Genomic DNA, 19,204 nt, shown 5'->3' on the forward strand with positions numbered 1-19,204 from the left:
GATAAAAAATTTTACCTTATTGGGAGATAATTTTGCTTGTTTTAAGTAAAAACTACCCTTCATTTTGATTAATTCCCCCAGAAAACGAGACTTACTATCATATGGCATTTTACTCATCTAGTAAATGGATCTTGATTTGAGAAATGTTTGATATTTGGACTAGAAACAAGACAAAAATACTAAGTAAGAAAAGCATTTTTTGCAGTGTAGAAGATTGGTTCAAAGATTGGTGCCTATGTTAAAGGTCCCTCTGGACATCACATCTCAGTTTGAGTTTATAGTCAAGTCACCTTCATTTATACAGCGCTTTTAACAATATGGACTGTTTCAAAGCAGCTTTACAGTGATAATAGGAAATTACAGTAACAGAGATTGTTTTGGCTTTACAGAAGCTCTAGAATAAAGTTAGTTTTGATTGATTCACTTCAATTGAAAAAATCATTAGTTATTAACTTAGGGGCCGCTAACACGACACCATTTTAACTAAAATCAGAAAACTTTTAATGTGTTCTGGCCGTTCATTTGCACGAACGCAAACTTTGAACAGGATCCAAGGTGCAAGTCTTGAACATTTTTGTTATCATCTCCGTGTAAATTTTAAAAACGTGAATCTGTGAAAGCGGTGACGGCGTGCACATGCATATTATGTGTTTAGTCTATAGATATGCGCGTTTGAATATATATATGCGCAGGCGCGTAGTTTTTCTTTAGAAATTGACCTCACCAAATTACTTGTCTGACCTGCATAATACAGAATTGAATTACCCTGATGAAGAAATTATAAACAATTTGATAGAATTAAAGATGCCCTGTTATGCTTTTTTCCGTGTTCATCTGTCCTCACTGTGTTAATGTTGCTGTTTGAGCATGAAAAAGTTCTTCTCTATATCAGTGTCAGTGTTCCTGAACTCCTGAAACCCTTCCATTGTAGTCTTGAGTTTCTTCCGGGAACGAACAAGCCACAATATTCCTCATTATAATAATGAATACGCAGAGTAAAGGGGCGGGGCCTGGTTGAGTTAGTTAGTAGTGTGTTAAACTGGCGGTTATGGGAAGGGGCGGGACTTTCCCAAACACACTCGAAGCGCTCGACCAATCACAACACACTGCTCCAGCCGACCAATCAGAGCAAAGTGTGCTTTTCAGGAGGAGGGGCTTCATAGAGACAGGAAGTAAACAGAGCGTTACTGACAGACTGGGAAGAGAGGAGCCGCAACAATGGAGAATATGAGGAGAATAATCAACATTCAAGCTGGAAAACCTGTTCGAGTAGAGACAAAAACAACATCACTTTGAAACATAGCCTCTTTAAGAACTAGGGATTTCTCTTTTCTGCAGCAAATGTCCAGATGGTTTTGAATGTATGAAAACTGGACGAAACCCAAACTACGGCTACACCAGCTTTGACACCTTCGGATGGGCTTTCCTCTCCCTTTTCAGACTCATGACACAAGATTACTGGGAAAACCTCTATCATCATGTCAGTATTCTTCCTGTTCTCTCTCATTACGTGACATTCAGCCATCAAATGAATGCAGTTTAATGTACAGGTTGTTCAACATCTGCCATAAGTTCCTGATTTTTCCTCTAATTTACTTATAGCAATTGAGATGCATTTACACTACCTTTCAAAAGTATTGAAAAAAAAAAAAAAGTTTATTTAAAGGGATAGTTCACTTTGAAATTAAATTTTGGTATGTTTTAGCTTACCTCAAGGGCATCCAAGATGTAGGTGTCTTTTTTTCCGCAGTAGTTTCAATTTTGATATTTTTAGGTCAAACCGTTTTTGTCTGACAGTCATATCATGCAGGTCTATGGTCATTGTCTCAAAGAGCATACACAGAGTCCAAAGTAAAACAATTCCCCATCGTCCAAATTAAACAATTCCCCATCGTAAGTACACATTGATGGCCTAAGACACGAAACGAGCGGTTTGTGTGAGAAAACGAACTGTATTTTTACCAATTTTACCTCTTATACACAGCCACGTCCAAGTGATCTGAGGGCGCGGGCGCTTCCTTCTGTGTGACGTGTGCACAGACTGGTGCATAGACATATATACACTAGATTTTGCATTAAAGACATTCGTTCCAATGGACTGCCGTAGCCAAGGTGACATCTAGTGTATACATCTATGCACCAGTCTGCGCACACGTCACACAGAAGGAAGCGCCCGCGCCCTCAGATCACTTGGTCGTGGCTGTGTTACAAGATGTAAAAACGATATAAATACTGTTCGTTTTCTCACACAAACCGCTCGTTTCGTGTCTTAGGCCATCAATGTGTACTTACGATGGGGAATTGTTGAATTTGGACAATGGGGAATTGTTTTACTTTGGACTCTGTGTATGCTCTTTGAGACAATGACCATAGACCTGCATGATATACCTAAAAATATCAAAATTGAAACTACTGCGGAAAAAAGACACCTACATCTTGGATGCCCTTGAGGTAAGCTAAAACATACCAAAATTTCATTTCAAAGTGAACTATCCCTTTAAGGACGCATTCAATTGATCAAAAGTGGCAGTAACATATATTGCAGTAAAATATATTTCTTTTAATTTGTAATAATATTTCTAAAATGTAATGTTTTACTATTTTTTTTATGATTATGAATGATTGTAGCCATTGTGATTCGATGCCATTTCTGTGATGCACAGACTCTGCGCTCTGCGGGAAAAGTGTACATGGTGTTTTTTGTGGTGGTGATCTTCCTGGGCTCCTTTTACCTGGTGAATCTGATCCTGGCTGTGGTGGCCATGGCGTACGAGGAGCAGAACCAGGCCACGATCGCAGAAGCCTTGCAGAAAGAGCAGGAGTTTCAGCTCGCCATGGAACAGCTGAAGAAGGAACAGCAGGTACGTCGGGGTCACCATCAAAATCAGCTGTTCATTTCTCCATTCACATCCCAAACGAGGGTTCATGAGATGATGGAATGCTAATAATTAATTAGATCACATTCAAATAAATAAATGGGGCTGCACAAGCAATCAAAATAAAACTGAGATCCTGATATCACTTCCCAAGTGTAAGTGTAACTACAAGTATAACTTATAAGGAAATTTGATTATAGTATTATCACATTTTCATTTTACAGTAAAATTGTACTTTACTACAGTATTGCATTTCTGTCTTCATAATTAGAGGTGAAACTACTACTACAACTACTAATGTTAATAATAACAATTAATAATCTTAATAAATTTGATTGGGTTCCTAAAACCACCGTGGTGAATGTAAAGAGTCTACTTTTAAGTCCAGCTATAAAGTGAAATGTTTATCATATGTGACCCTGGACCCCAAAACCAGTCACATGGGTACATTTTTTGAAATTGAGATTTATATATCATCTGAAAGCTGAATAAATGAGAAAATCTGGAATCTGAGGGAGCAAAAAAATCTTAACATTGAGAAAATCTCTTAAAGTTGTGCATTTATGTTCACGATTGTGCTGCATTCACTCACAAAAATACATGTTTTATATATTTACGGTAGGACATTTACTAAATATCTTCATGAAACATGATCTTTACTTAATATCCTAATGATTTTCGGCATAAAAGAAAAATCGATAATTTTGACCCATACAATGTATTATTGCCACAAATATACCCGTGCGACTCGAGACTGGTTTTGTGATCCAGTTTCACATATCACAGTTCAAATCGCAATATGACAGAATAATTGCAATCTAATAATCTGCAGCCCTTTTAAAAAAAACATATTAAATAAAGACTAAATATTGTATCTGTTTACTTGCATGTCATGTGATCATCAACCAACATCAGAGAAACGTGAGCATGAGTTGTTTTTAAATTATTAAAATATTTATGTATATGTTTTACGTCTAATGCTGGGTTCAGACTACTCAATATTTTTGTCTGTTACGATAGTCAGAATAATATGCTATTTTGACTTCTGCATTCAAGAAACATTTCAGACTACATGTTGCTTCTCGACCAATCATCGCTTGCCGTCTTTAACGACGTGCGTGATGTCATCGAGAAGGCGGAACTTGCGACTGGACTGACTTTTGGAAACAAGGGTGTAAACAAACGATGGCTACCGAAGCAGTTTTGTACTAAAGCCCCGACAAAAGAAAGAATTCTAACAGCACCAATATCATCGTCTTTCTTTCATTTATTCATATTTGTATATGGAGCGCATTCATATTTCAGCATTTTATTGCGCATAATTTTACACCCAATGTGTGTGCGAACAAAATCGCCTCTCAGTACTAAATTGAGTACTTTTTCAATGCTAATTGCGCTTAAACAGTCAAACACACACAAAATAATATCAACAGGGCGAGTATTCACGTAAACACAGTCAGTTATTCTTTAAGTGAACGTAAACAGTTGTGACTTTAGAAAACCACTAGCCGCCGCGGCAAAAAAGTTATCGACACTCTACGTCAAAAGTGTCGTGCACATTTTTGGAATGATATTGTGTAGTCTGAACCCGGCATAAGTGGTTCGGCTGACCAAAAAGTTTGTGAATCCCTGATTTAAGCAATAAGAAATTAATGCTATATTGTGACTATAGCTACAGCTTTTTTGGTCCGGTGTCCCTCAGGTTGCTCAGAAAGCACAAGAAACCGAGTCCATCTTGACCGCTGACGTGTCGCCGTTCTCCTCGCAAGGCAAAGGGAATCTCGACCGGAGGAAAAGCTCGAGGCCGATGTCAGAAGGGATGACGGGGGACGACAAATCATCCAAGCTGGACACTATAGAGGGGATGAAGGTGGATTTATAATAACTAGTGCAAAGTGCCCGTGCAAAATAAGTTTTTGTGTGTGTTTTTATTAATTGTTGGTTTGGTGTGTTTGAGTGCTCATTGTTACAATTACACAGCAAAAGTTCAGTGACATTTTTATTTGTGCATGGTAGAAAGCAAAAACTGAAATATAATATTCATAAGTAAACTTACAGATTCAGTTAACATCCACAAATGAATAAGCGCGACGATTCAGGGAGCGGCTACTCAGTGAACTCTGAGAAAACGCTACGCTTGAGAAAACCGTTTGTGAATAGGCTACTACACATGATGGCCATGAATAAAATATAATATTCAGAAGTAAACAGTGTAGCTGACTAAATGTTTAGCTGACAGAGTGTTTATGTCAGAATGTTTATGTTTAAACCACAACCTTCTAAACATCTTCAAAGTGTGCTTCTTTTACCAATATATTTACCAATATTTTTTGCATTTCTAATCCAAACAATGTCAAACTTGGCATTGCACTTACTCGTGCCAGTAGCAAGACACCTGTCAAGTTTGAAATCCATCGGACTAACGGTTCGACAGACAGACATTCCTGTAATTTATAGATAGAAAGTTCACACAATTTTTTATTATTCTGGGAAACACTTCATTTACAGTGTCCTTGTTACATATACTTACCATAGTAATAACAGTAAATTATGCATAATTACATGCAACTAACCCTCAACCAAATCCTAATCCTACCCTAACCCTATAGTAAGTACATGTAGTTAATTATTACTCAGTACTTAAATATATAATTACACTGTAACAATGACACCTTAAAATAAATTGTAACCGAATTCTGTCACCATCATGTTGCTTTCGTCTGTGAAAAAGCCTCAAATTTCTTTCTTTCTTTCTAGCAAACACATTCATTGCTGGTGCGCACTTTATCCTTGCGAGCCAGACGGGAAAGTCAGATCAGCATCTTCAACTTCCGGCCGCCGAATAAAGACTCGGAGGTGGATTTCGCCGACGACGAGTTTAGCAATCACGGAGATTCGGACAGCCGAGGCGGTTCGCTGGCGCTTCCCTGGAGCCGGAGACGAACCAGCGCTCAAAGCACATGCAGTCACAGCTCCCAGTTCTTCTTCCCAAGCCTCAACATCAACGGCAAGCTCTTCGTGGCCATGGACCAGAACGGGGTCTCAGGAGGCCAGGGTCCGCTGTCTCCTCTGCAGCTTCCCACCTGCACTATGGAGAAGGTCAAAGAGGAAAGCGTAAGTGACTTTAAGCTTCTAATCAAAGTGAGCAAGGTGGATTCCTGTAAATTGGAAACGGCGTGATTGATTTGTAATGAAGCTCTGGATCTATAGATCAAGTACCGCTGCTGGAATCTTCTCTTGTTGAGAAATGAGTCAATCTTGTGAAGAAATTAAAATGGAAGAGAAAAAAAATCACACAGAAATTGCTAGTCACTAGAAACGACTAGCACACTGTAACACACTGAATTAAATTAGAAGTAGAATGACTGAAATAGTATTTTCTTGTTAAACATATTCCAGTTTGAAAAAATTACTTTTTACAGTGTAATTATAAGAAGGTTGACTGATACTTCCTTACACATATCTGTACACCGATAAATGGTTAATTTGTAATAATAATAATAATTATGATTATTATATTCTTCATAATGCATATAATGTTTTATCGCTATGGCCTTAGTGATTATTTACTTATCATTGTGCTAAAATATCAAATATATGATAATGCTTTTACCCTCACTAAGGCAGTATCTTTTTGATCAACAATACAATAAAAACAGTACAAATTTTGAAATATTATTCCAATTTAAAATAACAGTTTTCTATGTGAATATATGTTAAAAATGTAATTTTAAAAAAGCTGAATTTTCAGCATCATTACTCCAGTCTTCAGTGTCATGTGATCCTTCAGAAATCAGTTTAATATGATGATTTGCTGCTCAAGAAACATTTCTGATTATTATCAATGTTGAAAGCTCATATTTTTGTGGAAACCGTGATACATTATATTTTTCAGGATTCTTTGATGAATGGAAAGTAAAAAAAAAAAAAAAATTTAACCCAGGGAAAAAAGTGTTAAAAAATACTTGTCTCCTAAACAGCATCATCGTCTTCAAAGACTAACACAAGTGCAGAACAGACTGCTGTGTGTGTGTTATATTCATATAGTCAGTCTTTCTATAGCTGTCAATCACATTAATAAAATGCATTACACTCTTGCCTTTTCTGAGCTGATTTTATCGAGTTCTTTTCTTTTATTGGCCGACTGCAAACATGCTGTGTAATGAGTAGTGTTCTGCAAGAACCTCTTCTGCTCTTTCCTACGTTCGCAATTGTTCATTTGCCTGCCGCATGTAAAATGGAATAGTTCTAATACAAAGACTGAGGTTATTTTAATTTAATAAGTCCAACAGACAATATGGATTTTGGTTGTTGTTGTCTAGACGTTTTGCATTATCAGCTATTAAGCCGAATGTAGCAGTAATCTGATGATGTTTACAGTACAGAAGTTATCAAGAATATTGCATGGAGTGAATCTGACAAAAAAAAACCTTTACAGGTCATATTTCACGCTAAAATGTGAAGATAAAATTAAGAAAATATATATTTGAAGCTTTGTGTTGCATGATGACATTATTTGCAAAATGTAACATTTAAATAAAAGTAAAAAATAGGCTGCATTTTTTTAATGCAAAATAATTTTTCTTTTAATTTTTGGGTGTAATGTTTAGCAGCTAGTATCTGAAGTAGCTCAGATTATGAAAAATGTATTTGTATATAAAATATAAAGTTTATATTGAGATTTAATTTGAGTTATGACATAACATTGTATAAGGTAATGTCAATATTATTGCTATAATAATACAATTATTATAATCATTATTATTATTATAACTATAAAATTCTTCAAAATGCATTATATTTTTATTGCTATTGTCTAATAATTAATTGCTTATAGTTGTGCTAAAATATAGAAATAAATTTAAATCAACTCCATATTTACATATTCACTACAACTCAAAACTTAGGACTTGGTACATTTTTTATGTCTTTCCAAGACATTTATTTTTAAAAATACATTTCAATGACGACATCTGCTCACCAAGGCTGCATTTATTTGATCAAAAATACAGTAAAATACAGTAAAAATTCAGTAAAAAAAATTATAATATTTTGACGACATTAAATAGCTTTCCCTTTAATCCGATTGCTGTCTAGGTGGGAAAATGTTGATCTTTTTGATATATTATAAGTGATTTTTCTTTTTTATGTGGAGTCAACATTCATAATTTTTAGCCAGTTGTATGAAACGGAAGTACAACGTCATCCCAAGAAATCTGAAATACTCAGAAAGGAGTCTGAGAACTGTCTGAACTGTGTGTTAGAGGCATGGAAACCCTGTTGTCTTGGCGATGTAGTCATGGTTACGTAGCAACAGATGTTGAATAAGAGTTGAGGCGCGCACACACACACACACTCCCGCAGCGGTGTTTCCCACTCGTCTGAACAGCAGCAGTGGGCGTTATGGTGGGCCGATGTGAAGTGTTCCTGCGTCATTCCTTTGATTACCTGCGATCAAAAACACATTATATAATCAGAGGGTCATTGTTACAGTCAGACATCATGTAATTGTCTCAAAGGCCTCATATTAAAACAATTAAAACGGGCTCTTCCAGCAAACGTTTAGGAAAACAAATGCATAAAAGCGTTTGACCAAAATGATCACATTTCCCAAAACACCCATTAACACTGAAGACATTTTCTGCTGAGGGTTAATAGCTGATTTTATTATTCTTTCGTTTTGCACTAAACAGAATCGATTTATGCGACTGAGTGTTGAAGATTAATGTGTGTGTTTTCAGCTAAGTCAATATGATATATAAAATATAGTTTATGGTGAGCCATATCTAGAGACCAGAATATTGGAGAGAATTCAGGGTGGAGCTATCCAGAACACCCTAGCAACCACATAGTAGTGCCTGGCAACCACCTTGCAATCACCCAGTCACCCTAGCAACTGCACAGCAATGTGCTTAAAATCTTTCAGAACAGGAGCAACTGCACAGCAACACTGTGGCAACCACATAGCAACGCCCTAGCAACCACCCATTCACCCTAGAAACCACATAGCTGTTGCCTATAAACGTTAAAAAAAATCGTTCAGAATACTTAGCAACTGCACAGCCACACTAACATTCTCAATGGCCCACAACACCGTAGTAATCACATAACAACTCCCTAGCAACCACACATACACCCCAGCAACCACATTGCTATTTTCTAACATTGTTCAGAACACTTAGCAACTGCAAAGCAACACTAGCAGTGCAATTGGAATCACAACCACATAGCAACACCCTAGCAACCATCCAGTCACCATAGAAACCACATAGCTGTTTGTCTAAAATCATTCAGAACATTTAGCAACTGCACAACAACACTGGTAGTGCCCTTGGAAACACAACCACATATAGCAACACCCTATCAACCACCCAGCCATCCTAGAAACCACATAGCTGTTTGTCTAAATTTGTTCAGAACACTTAGCAACTGTACATCAACACAAGAAATGTCCTTAGAACTTAAAATCATTCAGAACACTTAGCAACTCCATAGCAATGTGCTTAAAATAATTCAGAACAGGTAGAAACTGTACAGCAACACTAGGAATGTCCTTGCAATCACCCACAACAATGTAGGAACCACATAGCAACACCCTAGCAACCACCCAAACACCCCAGCAACCACATTGCAATGTGCTTAAAAGCATTTAAAACACTTGCATACAACACTGCACAACGATACAAGAAATGCCCTACACAACCACATAGCAACACCCTAGCTACCACCTTGACACCCTTGCAACCTCAAACTAACTGTTTGTTTATGTAAAACTGTGCTTAAAAGCATTAAAACACTTAACAACTGCACAGGGATACTAGAAATGCCATAAGCAACCACATAGCAACACCATAGCAACACCCTAGCAACCACCCTGACACCCTTGCAACCTCAAGCTAACCTTTTGTTTTTGTAAACTTGCATTGTAATACATATTATTGTGAAATAAATAGAAGTGAAAGAGAAACTAAAAATTTGCACTTGTTTATTGCATTATGAAGGCGTTTATGTGAATGTTCTGGTCTTACAGGGGCACAACTCCTCCAATGAGCTGAGCAGCATGCTGTTGCCCCAGCTGCCCCAGGAGGGCCGAGACCGGGCCCTGAGCGCCACCAGCTACATCACTGACGCCATGGAGGGTAAGACAGCTTCACAACAACAACAAACCAACACTGATCACAAACGAGCCAGCGATGAGATATGAGCCCGGAATAAACTCCATATGCACACAAAATCCACATTAAGTCTTTTTCTGAGGTGCGTGCGAGGCCAGGAGAAGTGTCTCCATCTGCTCGCGGTTAATATCGTCCCACGAGACGTCGCTCGCTGTTGTTATTCAGTGGAAAGGTGTAACCCTCCCACTGATGCTCCAGACTGGGACATCACCTGGCCGGCACAAGACGACCGACTCTTCCTGAGCATTTCAGCCGATAAATGATAGTGTTTTAGGAAACTAATGAATAGAGAGCCCAGGCCCGGTTCTAGAACCAAATCACTGAGGGTGCTTCTGAAAATAGTGAGGGTGCTTATAAACGTAGGGTCATCCAATTTTTTTTAGTCTAGGGGGAGGGTCACCCAAATTTCATATTGTACCATTTTTTTGTATTCATGAAAATAGAAAAATTTCGCGCGCGTACACGCTCAGAAAAAGTGCATCATGTCAGAACAGAACGCCAATGAAATGTTAACCCGGCAAAGCTTTAAAACACGAGCAAATAATGAACTTTTGTGATTGCGAATAAGTGCAGTGTCCTGTGAGTAAGTTTCACGTTGCCTGCCTAGCAACTAAATATTCTTTTAAAGCTTCAAACCAACAGCAGAAACGCTAGGCATTTATTTAAAAAATGGTAACACTTTATAATAAGGTTTCATTTTGTTAGCGTAAACTAATTTCCTGAGCTGGACCGACACACGCAAACAAAGTGGGCAATTAAAGAGACATCTTCACCTATGCATCACAATCGCGAAAGGACACAACCAATCAAATGCATTAAACATGAAAGCATAATTAAATATTTCTGATTTGAAAAATCGTGTTAATGGATTTATTTAGCCTATATGTATGAGTATGAATCCGTCTGAGTTTCTATTGTCGGCAAAATCTCGTTTACATGTGTGCTATTAATAATTTCATCTGAGGGTGCTTTCAGTTTTGTTTGAGGGTGCTTAGCACCCTCAAGCACCCCCGTAGAACCGGGCCTGACAGAGCCTGAGTCCCGCCCCTTCCGGTGGACCAACATGGGACCTTATTTCGGAAAAATATTGTATGGTAGTCAATGGCGAGAGACAACAAATATTTTTATCTCGTTTGAATTGTGCCCTGAATTACACGCATGATGTTTGTCAATTTAAGAGATACATTTCAAAGTCAAGAAAGTCACAGTTTGATGTAAAACTGTTGAGGTGTAAGACTGTGAAAATACGTAATTACAAAGACTACAAACCCAGAAGGCGCACATGTGACGTCATACCTTTTCTCTCAATGAATGAAGCTAACTTTACTGAAGCTAACTTTACTGAAGCTAACTTTACTGAAGCTAACTTTACTGAAGCTAACTCTACTGAAGCTAACTTTACTGAAGCTAACTTTACTGAAGCTAACTTTACTGAAGCTAACTTTACTGTAGCTAACTTTACTGAAGCTAACTTTACTGAAGCTAACTTTACTGAAGCTAACTTCACTGAAGCTAACTCTACTGAAGCTAACTTTACTGAAGCTAACTTTACTGAAGCTAACTCCACTGAAGCTAACTCTACTGAAGCTAACTTTACTGAAGCTAACTCTACTGAAGCTAACTCTACTGAAGCTAACTTTACTGAAGCTAACTTTACTGAAGCTAACTTTACTGAAGCTAACTCTACTGAAGCTAACTCTACTGAAGCTAACTTTACTGAAGCTAACTTTACTGAAGCTAACTTTACTGAAGCTAACTTAAGGTAGTTATTATCCTTGATGTGGAAACCTGAGTGGGTTTTTTTTCAGGAAAAGCATAAGGACACTTCCTCAAAAGTCGATCGGAGGCTGTTTTGTATCGTACGGCTAGTGTGCGCTCCTGACTAGAGGACACCACTGCTCATGAAATGTCATTTATGAACAAAAATGGCCCATATTTTTGAGTCTTTTCTGGACTCTTGATTGGTCAGCACAAAAGTTGCTAACAGAAGAAGGCCTGAGCTCACAGGGTCTGAGTTTAGACCTGCTAGCGTAAGAAAATGCCAATCCTCATTATCACGCATGTGAAAGCTGACACGGCAGGACAGCAGCGGGCCATATTTACTGTAATGAGCACGTTATGTCAGATGATGCTTACATACGTGTATGATAGATTGCTAGCTTCCACTTACTGATTTATATAAGTATGCTGACACTGGATTAGCCATATTGCAAAAATACTCAGACGTAGCCTTTATAAAAATGTAGCATGGTAATCATAGTTTTCACCATGTTTTTATTGTTCAGGGCCTGAATTTTATACTGCGCACAACATGGAAATTCTCATAGACTATTTGTTATGAAAGAAGTAAATGAATGTACACAAATAAACAAATCAAATCTCTGATTTTATAATAATAATAATAGTATATATTATTATTTGTAAATGTTGTGTATATATAAATATATGACTAATATAATAATAATAAATAAACTGAATAATAGTACTAATAAATAAATACATAAATAAAATTAATCAATCCTTTTTTTATATTTACAGAAATTAGTTTTTCTAATATTTTCTAATATCTAATATATAAAATGAATTAATTTATAATTATTATTTTAATTAATTATTTAATTAAAAATATTTTTTTTATTATTATTTAAATATTATAATATAATTTAATCATTTAAAAAATATTTTTTAAAATAATTCTTTGTTTTTAGAATTAAAATACATAAATAAAATTTTAATCAATTCATTTATTTTGAATTATTTAAAAATATTATTTATTTCTTATAATTTAAATAAATATAAATTTAATTATTTATAATTATTCCTGCATTATTAAAAAAAAATATATTTTTTTTATTTTTTAAAATAATTAAATTAAATTAATATAAATAAGATATAAAATAATAACAATTCTCATAATCCAACATTGGTACAAAAACACAATGTTACACATGTCGTGCTCAGTTTGGGTCCTGCTGTGTTAGGGTGAGGATGGTGTAAACCGAAGGTCTGTTTGTTGGTCAGTTTCTCTTGTGGAGGATGAAATAAAGCCTGACAGGTCGAATGAACCCGCTGTGGAGCATCACACCATCTCAGCTTCTCATCGCACGAGTTACCGGCACATTACTGACGCTGAGCCAAATCTAGACCCACAAAGTGTCCGTCTCTGTCTCATTTCTCATTAGAACACTTACAGGTTCCTCCGAAACACACATCCTCGCTTATCAAGTGTGATTCAACCTCAGTAGGGTAGAAAAACAACATGCTAACCTTTCACTGTGACCTTTTCATGTGGAGCTACAAGCCACGAGAGTTGCAACGCTGATCTGTGAATTATGTTTACATCGTCTAAATCTACTTTGACTATTATTGAATGCAGATTTTTGGCTTTTAACGTTTGTATAGCATTTCCAAAAACATATTTAATTTGCAGTCAGATAGTTAAATATACTGTGACATGAGGCCTCTAATGGTTTATTGCTTCATTTACGTATTTTTTATAATTTAATGTATTCACCCGAACAGGTAAACAGTGATTATAGTACACTTTAGTGCATTAATATCATGTATAAAATCCCTCCTGCCTGACAGAAAAAACAACAGCTACAAACTATCTGACCATGATCACGAACACTAGATGCCTGTCAATCATTGTGCACTTTCAGGTTTGCTGACAGTTGATTGGCTGACATGTTTTTGGGGGGCGGGGTTTAGGAGGTGGATATGTACAAAATGGTTGAAGTTACTAAAATGGCTGAAAAAGCAGCGTAAAGTTGTAAGCACGTGTCGTGTCATGTCATGTCATGTCATGATATGTTATGTTATGTTATGTTATGTTATGTTATGTTATGTTGTGTCGTGTCGTGTCGTGTCGTGTCGTGTCGTGTCATTATATGATATGATATGTTGTGTCGTGTCGTGTCGTGTCGTGTCATTATATGATATGATATGATATGTTATGTCGTGTCGTGTCGTGTCGTGTCATGTCATTATATGATATGTTATGTTATGTTATGTTGTGTCGTGTCGTGTCGTGTCGTGTCATTATATGATATGATATGATATGTTGTGTCGTGTCGTGTCGTGTCGTGTCGTGTCGTGTCGTGTCATGTCATTATATGATATGTTATGTTATGTTATGTTATGTTATGTTGTGTCGTGTCGTGTCGTGTCGTGTCATTATATGATATGATATGTTGTGTTGTGTCGTGTCGTGTCGTGTCGTGTCGTGTCGTGTCGTGTCGTGTCATGTCATTATATGATATGTTATGTTATGTTATGTTGTGTCGTGTCGTGTCGTGTCGTGTCGTGTCATTATATGATATGATATGTTGTGTTGTGTCGTGTCGTGTCGTGTCGTGTCATGTCATTATATGATATGATATGTTATGTCGTGTCGTGTCGTGTCATGTCATTATATGATATGTTATGTTATGTTATGTTGTGTCGTGTCGTGTCGTGTCGTGTCGTGTCGTGTCGTGTCGTGTCGTGTCGTGTCGTGTCGTGTCGTGTCATGTCATGTCATTATATGATATGTTATGTTATGTTATGTCGTGTCGTGTCGTGTCGTGTCATTATATGTTATGTTATGTTATGTTATGTTGTGTCGTGTCGTGTCGTGTCATTATATGATATGTTATGTTATGTTATGTTGTGTCGTGTCGTGTCGTGTCATTATATGATATGATATGATATGTTGTGTCGTGTCGTGTCGTGTCGTGTCGTGTCGTGTCATGTCATTATATGATATGTTATGTTATGTTATGTCGTGTCGTGTCGTGTCGTGTCATTATATGTTATGTTATGTTATGTTATGTTATGTTGTGTCGTGTCGTGTCGTGTCGTGTCGTGTCATTATATGATATGATATGTTATGTTATGTTATGTTATGTTGTGTCGTGTCGTGTCGTGTCGTGTCGTGTCGTGTCATTATATGATATGATATGATATGTTATGTCGTGTCGTGTCGTGTCATGTCATTATATGATATGTTATGTTATGTTATGTTGTGTCGTGTCGTGTCGTGTCATTATATGATATGATATGATATGTTGTGTCGTGTCGTGTCGTGTCGTGTCATGTCATTATATGATATGTTATGTTATGTTATGTTATGTTGTGTCGTGTCGTGTCGTGTCGTGTCGTGTCATTATATGATATGATATGTTGTGTTGTGTCGTGTCGTGTCGTGTCATTATATGATATGATATGTTATGTCGTGTCGTGTCGTGTCGTGTCATGTCATTATATGATATGTTATGTTATGTTATGTTGTGTCGTGTCGTGTCGTGTCGTGTCGTGTCGTGTCATGTCATGTCATTATATGATATGTTATGTTATGTTGTGTCGTGTCGTGTCGTGTCATTATATGATATGATATGATATGTTGTGTCGTGTCGTGTCGTGTCATGTCATTATATGATATGATATGTTATGTTATGTTATGTCGTGTCGTGTCGTGTCGTGTCGTGTCGTGTCATTATATGATATGATATGATATGTTATGTCGTGTCGTGTCGTGTCGTGTCATGTCATTATATGTTATGTTATGTTATGTTATGTTATGTTTTGTCGTGTCGTGTCGTGTCGTGTCATTATATGATATGTTATGTCGTGTCGTGTCGTGTCGTGTCGTGTCATTATATGTTATGTTATGTTATGTTATGTTATGTTATGTTATGTTATGTTATGTTATGTTATGTTATGTTATGTTATGTTATGTCGTGTCGTGTCGTGTCATTATATGTTATGTTATGTTATGTTATGTTATGTTATGTTATGTTATGTTATGTTATGTTATGTTATGTTATGTTATGTTATGTTATGTTATGTTATGTTATGTTATGTTATGTCGTGTCGTGTCATTATATGATATGTTGTGTCGTGTCGTGTCGTGTCGTGTCATTATATGATATGATATGATATGATATGTTATGTCGTGTCGTGTCATGTCATTATATGATATGTTATGTTATGTTATGTTATGTTATGTTTTGTCGTGTCGTGTCGTGTCGTGTCGTGTCATTATATGATATGATATGTTATGTCGTGTCGTGTCGTGTCGTGTCGTTGATATGATATGTTATGTTATGTTATGTCATGTCATGTTATGATATGATATGTTGTGTTATGTTGTGTTGTGTGACCTGTGCTGTTTTGTGGTTGGTGTCTCAGAGCTGGAGGAGGCGCAGCAGAAGTGTCACCCGTGCTGGTACGCGTTCGCACACAAGTACCTGGTGTGGACGTGCTGCCCTCGCTGGATGAAGCTGAAGGAGTGGGTGAAGATCATGGTGATGGACCCATTCCTGGATCTGGCCATCACCATCTGCATCGTCCTCAACACACTCTTCATGGCTCTCGAACACTATCCCATGACGGATGAGTTCAACCGGATGCTGTCTGTGGGGAACCTGGTGAGCACCACTGATCTACTGATGATCTACTGATGATCTACTGATGCAACAACATATAACAATGCTGTCTTAGTGTTCAAAATATATTACATCATGTTAACATTAATATAATTAGACATGAGTTCTGTAGTGTAACAGCGCAGCGCTTCTGGGTTGTACTTCAGAACGGAGGCTCACTATTGGCCGACACTGGTCATGTGATGTGTGTGATGCTGGCCAATAGTGAGCCTGCATTCTGACGTACAAACCAGAAGCGCTGCGCTGTTACACTAGAGAACACACTCAGAGGAACACAGAAGAACATCGAGTTGAATAAATTTGTTATTTTTGTTTTGTTTTTGCGCACAAAAAGTATTCTCGTCGCTTGATAATCTTAAGGTCGAGCCGCTGTCGTCACTCGGACTATTTTAAACATTGTCTTTACTAACTTTCTGGGCCGGCAAGTTTCAATTACAATAGAAGCCTCTGGAGGAGTGAGACAGCGCTCAGATCTAATCACTAATATCTTCATCTGTTGAACAGTGTGAACTAACACTTTAAAGTCGGCAAACGCCATACACTCTCTGCAGACGTCATCATCATCATCAGTTTAGGAATCTGTCGTGTTCACTAGCGGATGTTAACGCCGTCTCTGATGAAGCGTTGAGCAGCGGCTGGTTTGATGTTTCTATGTGAGACAGCGCTCAGATTTAGTCCCGAAGATGAACGAAAGTCTTTGTAGTGCAGGAGATTAATGGCATATGTTAAGAGAATCGTTCAAATTGGTATAGAAGCATGAAATTTGGCACAGATACTCTCTAAGGCCGTGTGTCCACCAAAGCGTTTTTTCACACGGCTGGCGTGTTTTTTCAATTGTTTTCAATAGGAACGCCGCGTTTTTAGAACGCCAGGAGCGTAACGAGGCACTGAGCGAGTATTTAACGTGCAAGCGCTGAGCGCTCAACATTTTTTACAGGTTGAAGAATGTTCAACTTTGGGTAAAACGCAGCGCTCATCACTGTCACTTTTTACCTAACCGACCAATCACAGTGGAGGAGGGGTGGGACTAATACCACACCGACCAACGGATATTCTGTATCATAGCAACGAAGCGTTTCAACTGAAAAAAAAACTGTTCTGCCAAAACGCTCTCAAGCGCACACAGCTCGGCGTTTTCAGCTGGCTAAAAACGCTTTGGTGGACAGACGGCCTAAGGGTCACTTTTTGGGAAAAAGGCGTTGGCCACCCAAAAATTCAACATGGCGGCCATTTCTGTCAAATGCTCATTATGTCAATCGTTCAAACAGTGACGTAGGCATAACATTTTGTGAGAATACTCTCTTCAGAATGTTTTTTGGGGAAAACAGTGTTTGCCCCTCAAAAATTCAAGATGGCAAACATTTCTCTGTGGACTGCACCTTGCCGTGGCGGAGAGGCGTGTGTACTCCAATGAACCTGAGAGCTACGCCGGCGGGGACTTTATATCCCTGGCAAGTTGAACTAAGCCGGACAGGTCAAAGGAGAAGAGGCAGACAAAGCAGACATTAGGACTATTTGACAGGAATGGTGGCCATCTTGAAAATGGTCGCCATCCTGAATTTTTTAGTGGCACATACCTTTTTCCAAAAGAGTGTTCCTTGAAGAGTATTTCTGCCTAATTTTATGCTTGCATCACCATTTGAACAATTGAAATAATTCATATTGGACAGGAACGGTGGCCATCTTTAAAAATGGCGACCATCTTGAATTTTTGAGGGACAAGCATCTTTTTCCATTAACATGTTCTTTAGAGAGTATTTGTATCAAATGTTATGCTTGGATCACTGTTTGAATATAATAATTGACAATAATAATTTATATAATAAGCATTGAATAGCAATGGCGGCCATCTTGAAAATTGGCCGCCATATTGAATTTTTGTATTCTTTTTCCAAAATAGTGGCCCTTAGAGATTATCTGTGCCAAATTTAATGCTTGTATACCAAAGTGAACGTTTTTTTGACTAATCTGCTGCAGTATTCGGGGTTGAACAACATGAGGGAGAGTCATTACTGACAGTTCTGGGGGAACTAGCCCTTGAAGAGTCACATCAGGACTCGCGATCGATACGAGTCTTCACTGGAGCAAGCGCAGGTGTGTTCTCTGAGCCGTACAGGTGACAGTCGACTCGCTCACACTGACGGCATTATCGACTCTGTCATCTGGAGATTACAGCGGAGTGTGTGTTCCTTACACACAGCAACACCTGTACTGGAGTCGTGTGAAGTGAAGCTCACTGAGGACGGCCACAACATGTCCGCCGCATATTTTGTTCGGCTCGTGTGTCTTGCATATATTTTGCAGGCTTTTTAAAAAGGATTCCTTATTGGTTGATTTATTTTGCCAACGTGTCCTTTGATGAGAATTGATGAGAATTCTTTCATGTTTCGCTTGCACAGCAAACTGTTGATATTATTTCATATATTTTATTTTATTTCAATTAGTTGTAAAGGCAACCTTATTTTATTTTATTTTATTTTATTTTATTTTACAAAAACTATTTTAATATTTTTAGTTAACAATAACAATGAGTAGAATAAATATCCATATTATTTGCCGTGTCACGACCCCGACTGCTAAATTTAAGATTTAATTTTAATTTTATGTATTTATTTGTCATTTTTTACAAATATTTCTATGTAGCTGTAATTTATTTTTATTTCAGTTTTAGTTTTAATTAGTTTTATTAAATTATTTTAGTTTAGTTTTTTGCAACATTTAGATA

The 19,204-nt window shown here is 37.4% G+C and overlaps 1 protein-coding gene across 1 annotated transcript in view; it reads left to right on the top strand.

Annotated features, from left to right (window-relative positions):
• Positions 1-19,204, top strand: part of scn5lab (sodium channel, voltage gated, type V-like, alpha b) — a 164,169-nt gene that overhangs the window by 68,359 nt on the left and 76,606 nt on the right. The window contains exons 9-14 of the mRNA XM_079602016.1: positions 1,339-1,480; positions 2,664-2,861; positions 4,579-4,746; positions 5,634-5,990; positions 9,907-10,015; positions 16,223-16,461. Coding sequence (XP_079458142.1) covers positions 1,339-1,480; positions 2,664-2,861; positions 4,579-4,746; positions 5,634-5,990; positions 9,907-10,015; positions 16,223-16,461 — 1,213 coding nt within the window. The remainder of the gene's footprint in view (positions 1-1,338; positions 1,481-2,663; positions 2,862-4,578; positions 4,747-5,633; positions 5,991-9,906; positions 10,016-16,222; positions 16,462-19,204) is intronic.

Source organism: Phoxinus phoxinus, assembly GCF_949152265.1.
Source record: "Phoxinus phoxinus genome assembly, chromosome: 24".
Taxonomy (NCBI): domain Eukaryota; kingdom Metazoa; phylum Chordata; class Actinopteri; order Cypriniformes; family Leuciscidae; genus Phoxinus; species Phoxinus phoxinus.